The following is a 12,235-nucleotide window of genomic DNA, read 5'->3' as shown; positions in this document are numbered from 1 at the left end:
TTCACAGATAGCTGCTTGCTACTATATGTGAACTTCTTTAAAATATTCATAATCTTCAATGTGGCATATTTATTTCCAGCAATCTGTTCTACAGAAGTACGCAGAAATGAAAAAATATTTATACACAAATATGTTCATAGCAGCACTTTTTATAATAAGACAAATTTTAAAACAGCATATATGTCTACATATTGGGCAATGAATAAGTAAATATGGGAATGACAAGGAAAAACTGTATATTGAATAGTAGTAGGTAAAAATAGAGAATACATTTCATGTAGTTCATAAATCCAACTGTGTAAAATATATAGCAAAATGCCAGGAGTAGGTATCTTAATACATCAACAGTGATTGGATTCTGGAATTAAGAATCATTTTTATTATCCTTTTTATGACTTTCTATATTTTCCTAAATTTTTAAACAATGAGCATATATCATATTTAAAGTAAATAAAGGTATTACAGTTCAGTTAATTCTTGTGGTTTTAATTTATAGGTTAAGACAGGTCAAACAACTGAGATTTCAGATTGCAGGTCAGCTCTGGACTCTACATGCTCTTTTCCATCTGACAGTCACTTCCCTGGGTGGCACCCCCGTTTTCACAGTATAATTTTTGTCCATTTGCCAATAAACAATGTAACTTTAAACAAGTCACTTTACCTCTCTTGGCCTTTAATTTCCTTGCCCATCAGATGAAGTTCCTTCCAATTTTAAAATCTGGAGATCAAGTAGGAAAGATTTAAAAACTATACCTCCAACGGAAATATCTTCTGCAACCATCTGTGTCTCTCTTTTACTACCCATTTTCTCCTCTTATTCTCATCTGTGTTTGTGCTTCTGGAACACCCTCTCCCCTCCCCAACATCTGATGTTTGAGAAGGGATTATAATAGCATCTTTCTGTCTCCTGGTGCTACTCAGGGCAGCATCTAGATTTTAGTGTTCCTATTGCTGACTTCCAACCACAGATTTCTGGTGATACTCATTGTAGCAGAATTTATAACAATCTGTAGAGATTCTGAGTCTCTAGATATAAGTGGACTGACTTCAACTTGATAGTGAAGCGCTATTGCCTCTTCTTTCCTCTTTTACCCAGCTTTGTTGGACCTTACTGATGTTGTAATCTCTACTGTTATGCTGTTAATCTCTACTGTTACCATGCAAAATGACTAGCACTTTGGAACTTGATTTTTCAGTAACAGTATTGTATATTGCTTAAATTGTAGTTTGCAGTCTGATATTTTAACTTTATGGTGCTTCCTAAACATTATTGCTATACTTAGTTGGTAACTCAAATACGTCACTAAGTAGTCAAGATATGGAAACAACCTAAATTTTCATCCACAGATGAATGAATAGATAAAATGTGGTATACACATAAAATGGAATATTCAACCTTAAAAAGAAGGAAATCCTGCCATGTGCAACAATATGGATGAACCAGAGGACATTACACTAAGTGAAATAAGCCAGTTATAGAAGGACAAATATTGTATGATTCCATTCATACAAGGTATCCAAAACTAGTCAAACTCATAGAAACAGAAAGTAGAGTGGCAGTTGCCAGGGGTCAGGGCCCGGAAGTTGGGGGGAGTGGGGAGTTGCTGTTCAAAAGTATAGTTTCAATTATGCAAGGTGAATAAGTTCCAGAGATCTGCTATACAACTTGGCACCTATAGTTAACAGTACTCAATTACACACTTAAAAATTTGTCAGGAGGGTTGATCCTCATGTTCAGTGTTCTTCCCACAATAATGAAAAAATGAGAAGAAAAAAAGTTCACTAAATGTGGTACTGGATGATGATATGAATACATATAACACTATGATAAGCATTATGCAAATCTATTCTCTTGATATAAAATATAATTTTCTTATAATTTAATGTATTGAATTCTTTAGTGTAAAGTTTTAATCTTTATGGAAAACTTTAAATGGAAAAGCAAACCTTAGAATTGATGCTCTCTGTCTAATTGGTCATCTGGGTTGGAATATATGCTGTTTGATGCCTCCGTGTGATTCATGTGTACTGATAAATTTCTTTTTAAACTTGCAGCAAATAGTGGCAGCAATAAATGCAGGGATTATACCTTTAGGAAACACCTCCAATCAAATCAGTCACTGGGATTTGGGAAGTTCCTTCTTCTTTGCTGGCACTGTTATTACAACCATAGGTAGGAGACAACTTACTTTGTTTTTTAATTTTGCTACAGCTTATGAGCTAAAATTCATTTGTTTGAAATTTTTTTTACATTTGGTCAAAATGGTCTACTTAAGGTAGAAAACTAGATCTTAGTAAATTGATTTTGAAAAGAGAGTTTAAAGCTTTGAACAAAGGAATGATGGAAATGTATTAGTTGTTTCAGAATACTGAGTTAAATTTAAAATACATATGAAACGCAGGGACAGTTCAGTTGGATTATTTGACTGATGGATAAGAACATCAAGAAATGGCTTGAAATGATGATTTGTGGAGGGGGGAAAGTAGGTTAAAAATTTCCTGCATTTTTGATTCTTTAGCGCAGAAAGAATCAATTGGAGTGCAATTTTGACATTCTTTTCATGAAGTTCTTATTGGACATTACCTTTTTCAATTTTTCAGTTCAACTCTATGTATCCACAGATTGTTCCTGTTCTTTTATAAATTTTTTTTTTGGGGGTATAGTCGATTTACAATGTTAAGTCATTTTTTTTGCTGTGCAGCACGGTGACCCAGTCCTGCCTATATATACATTCTGTTCCTGTTTTTATATGCCTGTTTATTATGATTACTTCAGGGGTTTTTAAAAATGCATTATATTTTTCCAATAACCCAAGGTATAAAAAATTGACCCTGAAATATGAGGATTACAAAAGGAATGAAAATTTAAGCCCTTGCCTGTTCTCCTTTTAACTGTGTCATTTGTCAGAATGTTAAAAAGGGTCACGTGGAACATGGCCTCTTTTTCGGGATTGGCTGTGTACACTCAGCACCTTCCAGGCAGCAGAATGGGTAGAAGCAGATCACTTCTCTCCTGTTAGTCATTCAATGCCCAGGAAACATCCAGAGGATATAAATGCAGATCCCACACGAGGCGCCATGCTTCCACGTGGGAACTAGGAAGGGTTACAGCTGTCCTGTTTCATGGAAGGAGGTGGGTTTAAAGCATAATGTTCAAGAAAGAAATGAACTCATCCCCATTATGAAGGAATTTAAAAGGGAATATATAGGCAAAGGGAATTCTTCCCTTCCTTTGCTCGTGATGAGATTTCCTCTCATGGGACTCATCTCTGATTTGGGGGTGTGCCTTAAAATTCTAAAAGTTTTAGTTTTATTCTTTGATGTTATTTTATATATATATATATTACATATATATATATTTTATTACTCAAATGAATTTTCTTTGATGTTATTGATACATTATGATGTACATAAGATTTTCAAGTCCTAAAAAAGAGAAGTATTGGCAACTTACGGATGAACTCTTGCTTAAAATTTTCCTTTTAGAAAAATTTGTAATGTCCTGCCATTATAGGAATCCACTGTAATGCCTCTGTATACTGGATGACTTGCCAATGAAATAAATACCGTAGCATGTTGATTTTTGCCTTTGTTAAGAGGTCCGAGAACCATGTTTACTCTTACATTTCCATCAGCTAGGTCAAAAGTTGTGTGGCTGTGAAAATCTGGAAGAATGGCAACCTTGATTTCTAACCATAATAACAGGTTAACTTTGGAGCTTAGACATCTTGGACATTTCTACCATGGAAATAACTGTTTATTGTGTAAACTACTTAGAGTCTGGAAGGAAAAAAAAAGCTCACAGACCGAATGAGAATGGTTTGCTTCTGCCCAATGAAAACTCAAAAGTCCACGTTATAACTCATCATGACCACCACTAAATTATTCTGCAAGAGACTTAGTCATTATACAGATTTACTGTTGCAGCCTATGTTTATAAACAGTCTCATTTTTTTGAATCCCAAATTCAGTAAGTTTTGCAGACATATACTTCAAGTCATGAAAAAAATAAACCATTATTACCAGCCTTACCCCAAATTATAGCTATTAAGCACAGTAGCTGATTATTTAGGTAGCTGCCTGACAGCCCAAGTCTCCTACTGTTCTATCTAAGGCTTTAGTCTTAAGTGGATTAAGTCATTCTAGGTCACTTACCTTTAGTCCATGGTCCCTACTCCTAGGTCGAGGCCATCTCCTCTGCCCTTGGACTAGATCACTGTCTAGGGAAAGGTAAAAATTTTGGCCTCCTCCATAAGTGTCCATTTGACATCCAAATCATTATTTAATAAAATTAAAAGTATAATTATTCATATAGCTAATGATAATAATTGTGTTATCTTTGGAGTGGTTTTTAGAAATCTTAGAAACTGTAACCTCCAGGAGTTCCCATTAGGGCTCAGAGGGTTAAGAACCCAGTACAGTGTCTGTGAGGATATGGGTTTAATCCCTGGCCTTGCTCAGTGGGTTAAGGATCCAGCATTGCCTCAAGCTGGGGTGTAGGTCACAGATGCAGCTTAGATCCCATGTTGCTATGGCTTTGGCATAGGCTGGCAGCTGCAGCTCCAATTCGACCCCTTGCCTGAGAACTTCCATATGCCACAGGTGTGGCTGTAAAAAGAAAAAAAATTGTAACCTCTAGCACTAAGCTGCACTGCATTAGTTCTTTTAAAAATTCAAACTTGAGACAGTCTGGGTGCATAAATTGCAGCGACTTTAATAGGGTGCCTGATACAGGCAACCCTTCATGGAGCTGCATTGCCTGAAGTTGTCCCAGTGTTAATAGTTTATCTAAGAAGCCAAGGGGTCATTTACTGTTCCTTAGAGATATGCTAAAGAGAAATGCAGTTATCCAAAACAGAATATTCAAGTTTAAGGCTGAATTTTAGAGAATCTCTTCATATATCTATACTCTATTTCCAAAATCATACCCTCCCAGACCCTTCACAAATTCCATTTCATATTTGCACAGATCAAAATCGATTCTTGACTATTCGTCTCTCATCCCTTACTTCCAGTTCCTCAGTCAATCCTGTTGGCTCGGCCTTTCAAGTAGATCTAGGATTTAACTACTGCTCACCGTTCAAACTACAGCCATTTTGGTTCAAGCCAGCATCCTTTCAATGCCAGCATCCATGGATAAAGAAACCTTCTGCTCAGAAATATTCTTAGTTTCCAACTCAGAGCAAAAACTATACTCCATTGCTTATCTTTCCTAGTAAGATGCAAGTTCTGTGAGGTTAGGGATTTTTATGTGTTTGTGTCTTTTCTGTACCCTGATGCCTGACATATAGTGCGTGCTTAATAGTTACTTTTGGAATTAATAAATGGGGATTCTAAATGACATGAACTGCAGCTTGTTGGAAATTACATAATGCTAAATTGATACTTAATTACACTAAGTTCTTAGTTCTTTCAGTAGCTTTCATTACTAGCTTTTTTGATCTGTTCATTTACTTATTCAAAAAGTATTAGAACATGATCACTCTGCTACTGTAAAGATAAAAGATAAATTACTGGAGCCTAAGTGGCACACAGACTAGTCAGGGAGCCCAAAGGGCGAATAGTCATTTACTACATAATGTGCCAGGAGCTATGGGTTATTGGAATGTAGGGGGTGACATTGTGCATAGATATTGGGGTAGGTGAGGGGGTAAAAAGGGGGCAAGGAATACTTCTCTTTCCTTAGGAAATGTTGTCATAGATGAGACTGGAAAAAAAATTAGGGATTTCCCAGGTGAATAAAGATGGAGAGGAAGCATTCCAGGAGCCCACATGGGAAAGATGAGGGGTAAGAGAGAGTGTGGTCTGTTTGGGAATTACAGGGCATCTAGAATTGTTGCTAGAAGTTGAAAAGATTAGTTCTTAGGACCATGTAAATCATTACGTCCACAAAGTAGCTCCTGTTGGATCAGTTCTACTTTGCTGCTGCCGAGAGGGTAAAGGTAAGAAGAACGCAGTCCTTGTTTGCAATCTAATTTGAGATAAAACTTGCAATTATGAAATAATGGAATAATAACAGAACTAAGTCTAGCATAATCAAATATATGAAACAATGATTTCGGTGCTATAAGAATTGAGAAAAAATGGAAAGAACATGTGGGCTAGAACTGGGAGGAAAGGCTTAATTAGAGAAGTTGGATTTGATTTATGCTTTGAAGAAAATGTTTTGTTTTAGATTGATGGAGGGTAGAAAACCTCCCAGTTTGTGACATGGGTAAACAAAAATACAAAGAGGGAATGATCCTGATTTATTTTGAGGATAGGAAAGTCAGTATTTGAGTAGATCAGAGGAATTATTTAAAGGGTAGTGGGAAATACTGTTGACCAATTCAGATGGGACGAGTACAGTTGAATACAATTTGATTTTTGAGAATTTTGGACCTACCATACTAAGACAGAACATAGGTTTTCCTGGAAAGTGAAGTGAGAGGTTAAAAGTGACATTAGAAGACGCATCCATCAGGAAGAGGCCACAGCTGTGTGAACAGTTAGGCGGTCATTCCGTGATGACCTCCAGAAGGGAGAGTATTGATTCGGAGGATTTGAGTTGGTGTTGAAAGGTGAGAGTAGGACACACTACTGAAATAGTTAGAGGTGAGAATCAACAGGCCTTTGTAACTAATACAATGGAGAGAGAGGTATCAAAATGGTGAATCGTGAAATGAAGTGAATGAATATTTAGACATCAGGCTGGTAATTATTTCTGTTAAGAGAAGGTTTTCAGATGGCCAAGATTTTAGACAGGGTGCTGTATATATATTTTGGCATGCCCACAAACGTCAAGGTACCTTGGCCAGGGATCAAACCTGCCCCATAGCAGTGACAATGCCAGGTTCGTAGCCCACTGAGCCAGAGAGGAGCTTCCTAGGCATGGTGTTATATTAGGAATCTTCATACTAGTAGTTTTTCCCTCTCAATTTTCATTTGTTGGTTTATTCTTTAATCCGGACAGACTAGAAAGACAAGGTGGACAGGCCTCCCTCCTGGAGTTCACGTTGGGTTAAGGGCACCAGCAGTCAGGCAGTGCACATAAAACAAGACCGTCATCGATAGCAATAAATGTCCCACAAGAAAGTCCGTGTGCCTGACAGAGTGGAGAGTGGAGCCAGAGCAGGGAGTGACAGGTGTTCTCAAGCAGACTGATTCAAGAGCTCTCGGAGCAGGTGACATTTAAGCTGAATGCTGAAGGATGACAAGAAATCAGCCCGGTAAAGAAGAGGGCAAAGATGGGTTCAGGCAGAGGGCACAGCATGGCAAAAGTAGAGGCGAGGTTATTAACAAGATGAATAGGAGCCAGAGCATGTAGGACTTGGTAGGTTGTGACAGTATTCTCAAGTCAGTGGGAAGCCACTGGAAGATTTAAGCCGAAAGGAGGTCTGATGGGACTCAGGCTGCCATTCAGAGAGCATAGGTGGAAGCAGGAAGGCCAGTGAGAAGGTTTTAGCATTAATCCGTGGAGAAATGTTGAAATAAGGAGGTGACAGTGAGGAGGATGAAGTGGACAGATACGTGATTTTAAAGGGAGATTGTGGCTAGAGATGTATTTCTCTGAGAATGGTGCTGTAGGAGGCTTAGTGTTTTAAGTTATTTTTTTGGCCATCCCCTCAGCACATGGAAGTTCCCAGGCCCGGGATCAAACCCACGCCAGAGCAGTGACCCAAGCCAGATGGGTCACACTGGTGTGTCTACAGTGACACACCAGATCCTTAACCTGCTGCACCACAAGGGAACTCCAAATTTTAAGTTATTTTAAAGCTAGTAAGAAATCGCTTAAACTCTAGGAAAGTCTGTTGGCAAAAATGATGTAATGGAAAATCCTATTCTATTTTGATGTCAATTTAAAGATTAGAATAAGATGTTTTAAAGATTGGAATAAGATGTAGGATGATTTTATTACCCGAAGGTATTAATAAAAATGGCTTTGGGTAATAAAATTTTCCTCAGTGGAAAGTAAGTTAGAATGCCAGGGCCAGGATTTGCCCAAGCTTATCGCTGAATCATCATGACCTCTGAGTGTCAGAATGCAAATAACAAGATACCACTATGGTCTTCAGCAGCTTTAAACTCCCAAGCATCATGTTAAGTCTTGTAGAAAACATTTCCTTGGAGTAACATTTCTTGTATTTACAAAGGACTCTTGTTTTCTATCCCTTGAATTATAGAGATTGGATTCAGGTATATAGTTTCTGTGTTCAGTTTTTCGTTATTTTGAACCAGCCACCAGGACTTTGAGTTTGCTTTGACCTAGACTGAATTATTGAATTGCTGAAACTGTTATGACAGTGGTCCCAGATTTTTTTCCAGACTTTACGTCACCTGTTTAGCATAATGCTTAGTTGATTAGAAAAAAATGAAAAATATGAAAGAATTGGAGCAGTTTTGAAAAAGAGTTCCAGATAAAAAGAGGTCAGTCTTGGAAGTGCTCAGAGTATATTGAAAACTTGAAAGCTTTATGCGTATCTTTAGCATGGGGTGGAGGGTCGTTCTGTTGGACATGGTAGAAAATATAACTTGAAAGGTGAGGGAAAAGTTGTAAGAGTATCTTCTGTTCAATCTTGGAATCTCATGAAACCACTTTCTGAACTTGGAAATGAATAGACTTGAAGCAGGGGTGTAGAATTTGACAGTCTGCATTTTCCCAGGGGATGTCGTCATTGCAGCTTTGGGGTTGGGTGCTATCTTATTATTTTTGTACACTCATGATTCTGTGGCATTTCACTAGTTTCTTGGCTGTTCTATGAGAACTACAAAGTGGATTTTGGAACCCCATTTTAAAAGGAAAACTGAGCTTTTTTCAGGCAACTTAACAGGCAAATAATCCTGCAGCGTGACTTAACAGCTCTGACTCTACAATCTTGTTGCATTTTACTTTAGGACAGCTTGTTAAAGTGTATAGTTATCTTCCTCAAATCTGTAATTTGGTGCTGTGCAGTTGAAATATGGAAGTTGAAATTAAGAAGCTTTGAGTTCTTGATGTTCTCTTTCTCTTCCCATCCACTAAAATGAATAAAAATAAAACTTGTCTCAGGATATTGCTGTATATTCTTTCCATTCAAAATCTTCACTTAGGTTTATTTTCTAATTTTATTTTATTTATTATTATTATTTTTTTTAAATTGTCATTTCCCCAATATAATTTTTTTTTCCAAATGCATTTACTTCTCAGAGACTATGCCCTCTGAACAATAGTTAAGTTGGCAAAGTGCCCAATTAGATTAGCTAGGTAGTAAAGCTGAATTATTGCATAAATAGTATTGTGGACTCCAAACCAATAATAAAATAGATCAGTCATCTTTTCTTCTCGTTGCATGTGTATGTTAATCAGCCACAAAGAGGTTGAATTCGGAGCATCTAGTACTCAGAATCTTATGCTAGTTGGAAGGGGATTTGTGAGAATTGCAGATGTAGTCATCCCAGGAGTGAGGCAGAGTTTTCTTTTGTTTGCTTTTTATTTATTTATTTTTTGTTTGTAGTAGGAGAACACAGAGCAAGAAAGCATAGATGTAAAAGAAACTGGAAATGCCCATGAGAGAAGGGCTAGCTGTAGCATCAGCCTAGAAGTCATCCATATCTTGGGTGTATTCAAGACAGGAATTGCTTGTATTCTGTACAAAATATGCTTTTATGTATTTCTGCATATTTTTGGAAAATTTGCCATAACACATTTTTAATCTTCTAGAAAGCAATCACTGTCAAGTGGTGCGATCATGAAATTACATGAAAAATTGGAAGCTAAGAATTGTCACGAAGTTCGTGCCCTGAATGAATATAGAATCCATTTTTAATCTTGTCTTCCCCTCTCCCAACCACTGAAAGACAGCATGTTTGTCATAGATTGTAGTTTTCACAGAGGATCTGATTGACCACACATGCTAGATAAACAAGCGTTGCTCTGCATGTGATTAAAACTAGAGTGGATGATGATCAAAAAATATTTTTTATAATTGTCTTAAGCATTGTATTTGATAGGGAAGGAATTTAATACATTTGTCTGGGCCTGTCTACTTTCAACTAGTAATTATGTTGCATATTTGTTGTCTTTCCAATCCTTTAAAAAAAAAAAACCTAGACTCATGCAATCTTACACTTGAAAAATAGGCCTTGTTATGTGTCTATGTGGTACTACAAATATTGCATGATATTTACAAAAGCATTACCTGTGCCAAATGAGGTTCATGTGAAGTATTGTGATTTATGTATACCTAAGGTACAATGCAGATAATGACTAATTTTAAATGGAAAGGAACTCCATGCAGCCCCTTCTTGGATCTAATGTAACTCTGGGGAAAATATGGATAATATGAACTTGTTTTTAAAAGAGATGATACAGAAATTAATTATTCAATTCATTTTGTAATGATGTATGGGTCATGAAATAAAATAGTAGTTTCACTACACAGAAGATTTTAGTTATGAAATTTTTAACTACTTAAAGGTCTCCACATTCACATGGAAAAACACTTGCGTATTGTTCATTAGATAATAGGAACTTTTGAAAGTTGTAGGCCATCAAAAATGTCCATTAATTACTAATCTTAAACTCCTTCCCCTTCTAACTTTATTTTTAAAGCAAAAACAGTAAACATGTGGGTAAATTTGGTTAGTGTGTTATACCTCTCTTGTCTAAGCTTAAGTTTCCCTTATTGAAGATGAGAGCAAAGGAAGAAATTCCCAAAGGTAAGCAGCAAGAGAAGGAAAATGAAAAGGTATGGGATAAATCTTAACCAGCCTAAGTAACGTCTTTTCAGAGTGCAGGTTCTAATAGGTAATGTCCGTGTTATCTGTAGATGACTCAATGGAAACTCTGTTTTAATTTCATTTGATGCATAAAAAAAACCAGATGTAGACATGACCTCCTAAGAAGTATTATACTACATGTAAGTAATGTGTCGTGCATATTCACGCAGACACTTAACCGAGTTTTACTTATATTGTACAGCTTAGAACAAAAATATTTCTCCCTGTTTTTTAAAAGCAGTGATGTAGGAGAATGAGCGTCCGATTTCACTTCAAAAATTTAAGTTTAGGTTTTTTGGGTTTGCTACTAGCTAGGGTTGTATTTTTGAGCAAATCACAGTTCTTCTGTTATCCTTAATTTTCTTAATTGTTAAATGGGGCTAATGTTTCTCACAGTGAGCATTGTGAGTGTTAAAGTTATTTATAAAAACATTTTGTACACTGAATGACAATGTACTAATTTGGAGTAAGCTAATTTTCTTATTAGAGTAATTTTTATTATTTTATTATTAAAATAAGCCAATATTGTCTTTTGCATATTTATTTATATTACTAACGTTAGCAAAGAAAGAAAATACATTGTTTTGTAAAGCTTTAATCCGTACATTTTAATTGTTATATTTGCCTTCGCATAATTTATTAAAATTCCTCAAACCACTTATTCTCACAATGCTAAATGTTTGATTTGACTAGTTTCTTCATCTAATTAATTTTTATTTTGCTCTAATGAAATGAGTTGCTTTTAATGATATATAGATAATCTAAAATGTAATCATCAGAAAAATATATAATGAAATAAGGTATACTGTTAGCTGAGTATAATAAAAATTGATATTTGTGTAAATCTTTTTCTTTTTAAAATTTTATTGGAATATAGTTGATTTAGCAATGTTGTGTTAATTTCAGGCATACAGCAAAGGAAATTGATTATACTTATACATATATCCATTCCTTTTCAGATTATTTTCCCATATAGGTTACCACACAGTACAGAGTAAATTTCTCTGTGCTATATAGTAGGTCCCCATTACCTGCCTATTCTATATATAGTAGTGTATACACATCAGTCCCAACCCCCTAATTCATCCCTCCCTGCCAAGTTTTCCCTTTGGTAAACATAAGCCTGGTTTCAAAATCTTTGAGTCTGTTTCTTTTGTAAGTTCTATTGTATCATTTTTATTAGATTCCGCATATTAGTGATCTCATATAATGTTTGTCTTTGTCTGTCTGACTTCACTTAGTATGATAATTTCTAGGTCCATCCATGTTGTAGCAAATGGCATTATTTCATGCTTTTTTATGGCTGAGTAGTATTCCATTAAGTATATGTACCACATCTTCTTTATCCAATCCTCTGTTGATAGACATTTTGGTTTCTTTCATGTCTTGGCTATTGTAAATAATGTTGCAGTGAACATTGAGGATGCACATATCTTTTCAAATTATGGTTTTCTCCAGATAGATGCTCAGGAGTGGAATTGCTGGATCCATATGGTAG

At 36.0% G+C, this 12,235-nt stretch overlaps 1 protein-coding gene across 2 annotated transcripts in view; it reads left to right on the top strand.

Moving 5' to 3' along the window:
• KCNK2 (potassium two pore domain channel subfamily K member 2) overlaps window positions 1-12,235 on the top strand; it is a 158,257-nt gene that overhangs the window by 42,057 nt on the left and 103,965 nt on the right. For both annotated transcript variants that reach the window (XM_047753860.1, XM_047753859.1), the window contains exon 3: window positions 2,056-2,173. In XM_047753860.1, coding sequence (XP_047609816.1) covers window positions 2,056-2,173 — 118 coding nt within the window. The remainder of the gene's footprint in view (window positions 1-2,055; window positions 2,174-12,235) is intronic.

Source organism: Phacochoerus africanus, chromosome 11 (genome assembly GCF_016906955.1).
Source record: "Phacochoerus africanus isolate WHEZ1 chromosome 11, ROS_Pafr_v1, whole genome shotgun sequence".
NCBI classification, from domain to species: Eukaryota; Metazoa; Chordata; class Mammalia; order Artiodactyla; family Suidae; genus Phacochoerus; species Phacochoerus africanus.
This window is presented reverse-complemented; position numbering and strand designations above follow the sequence as displayed.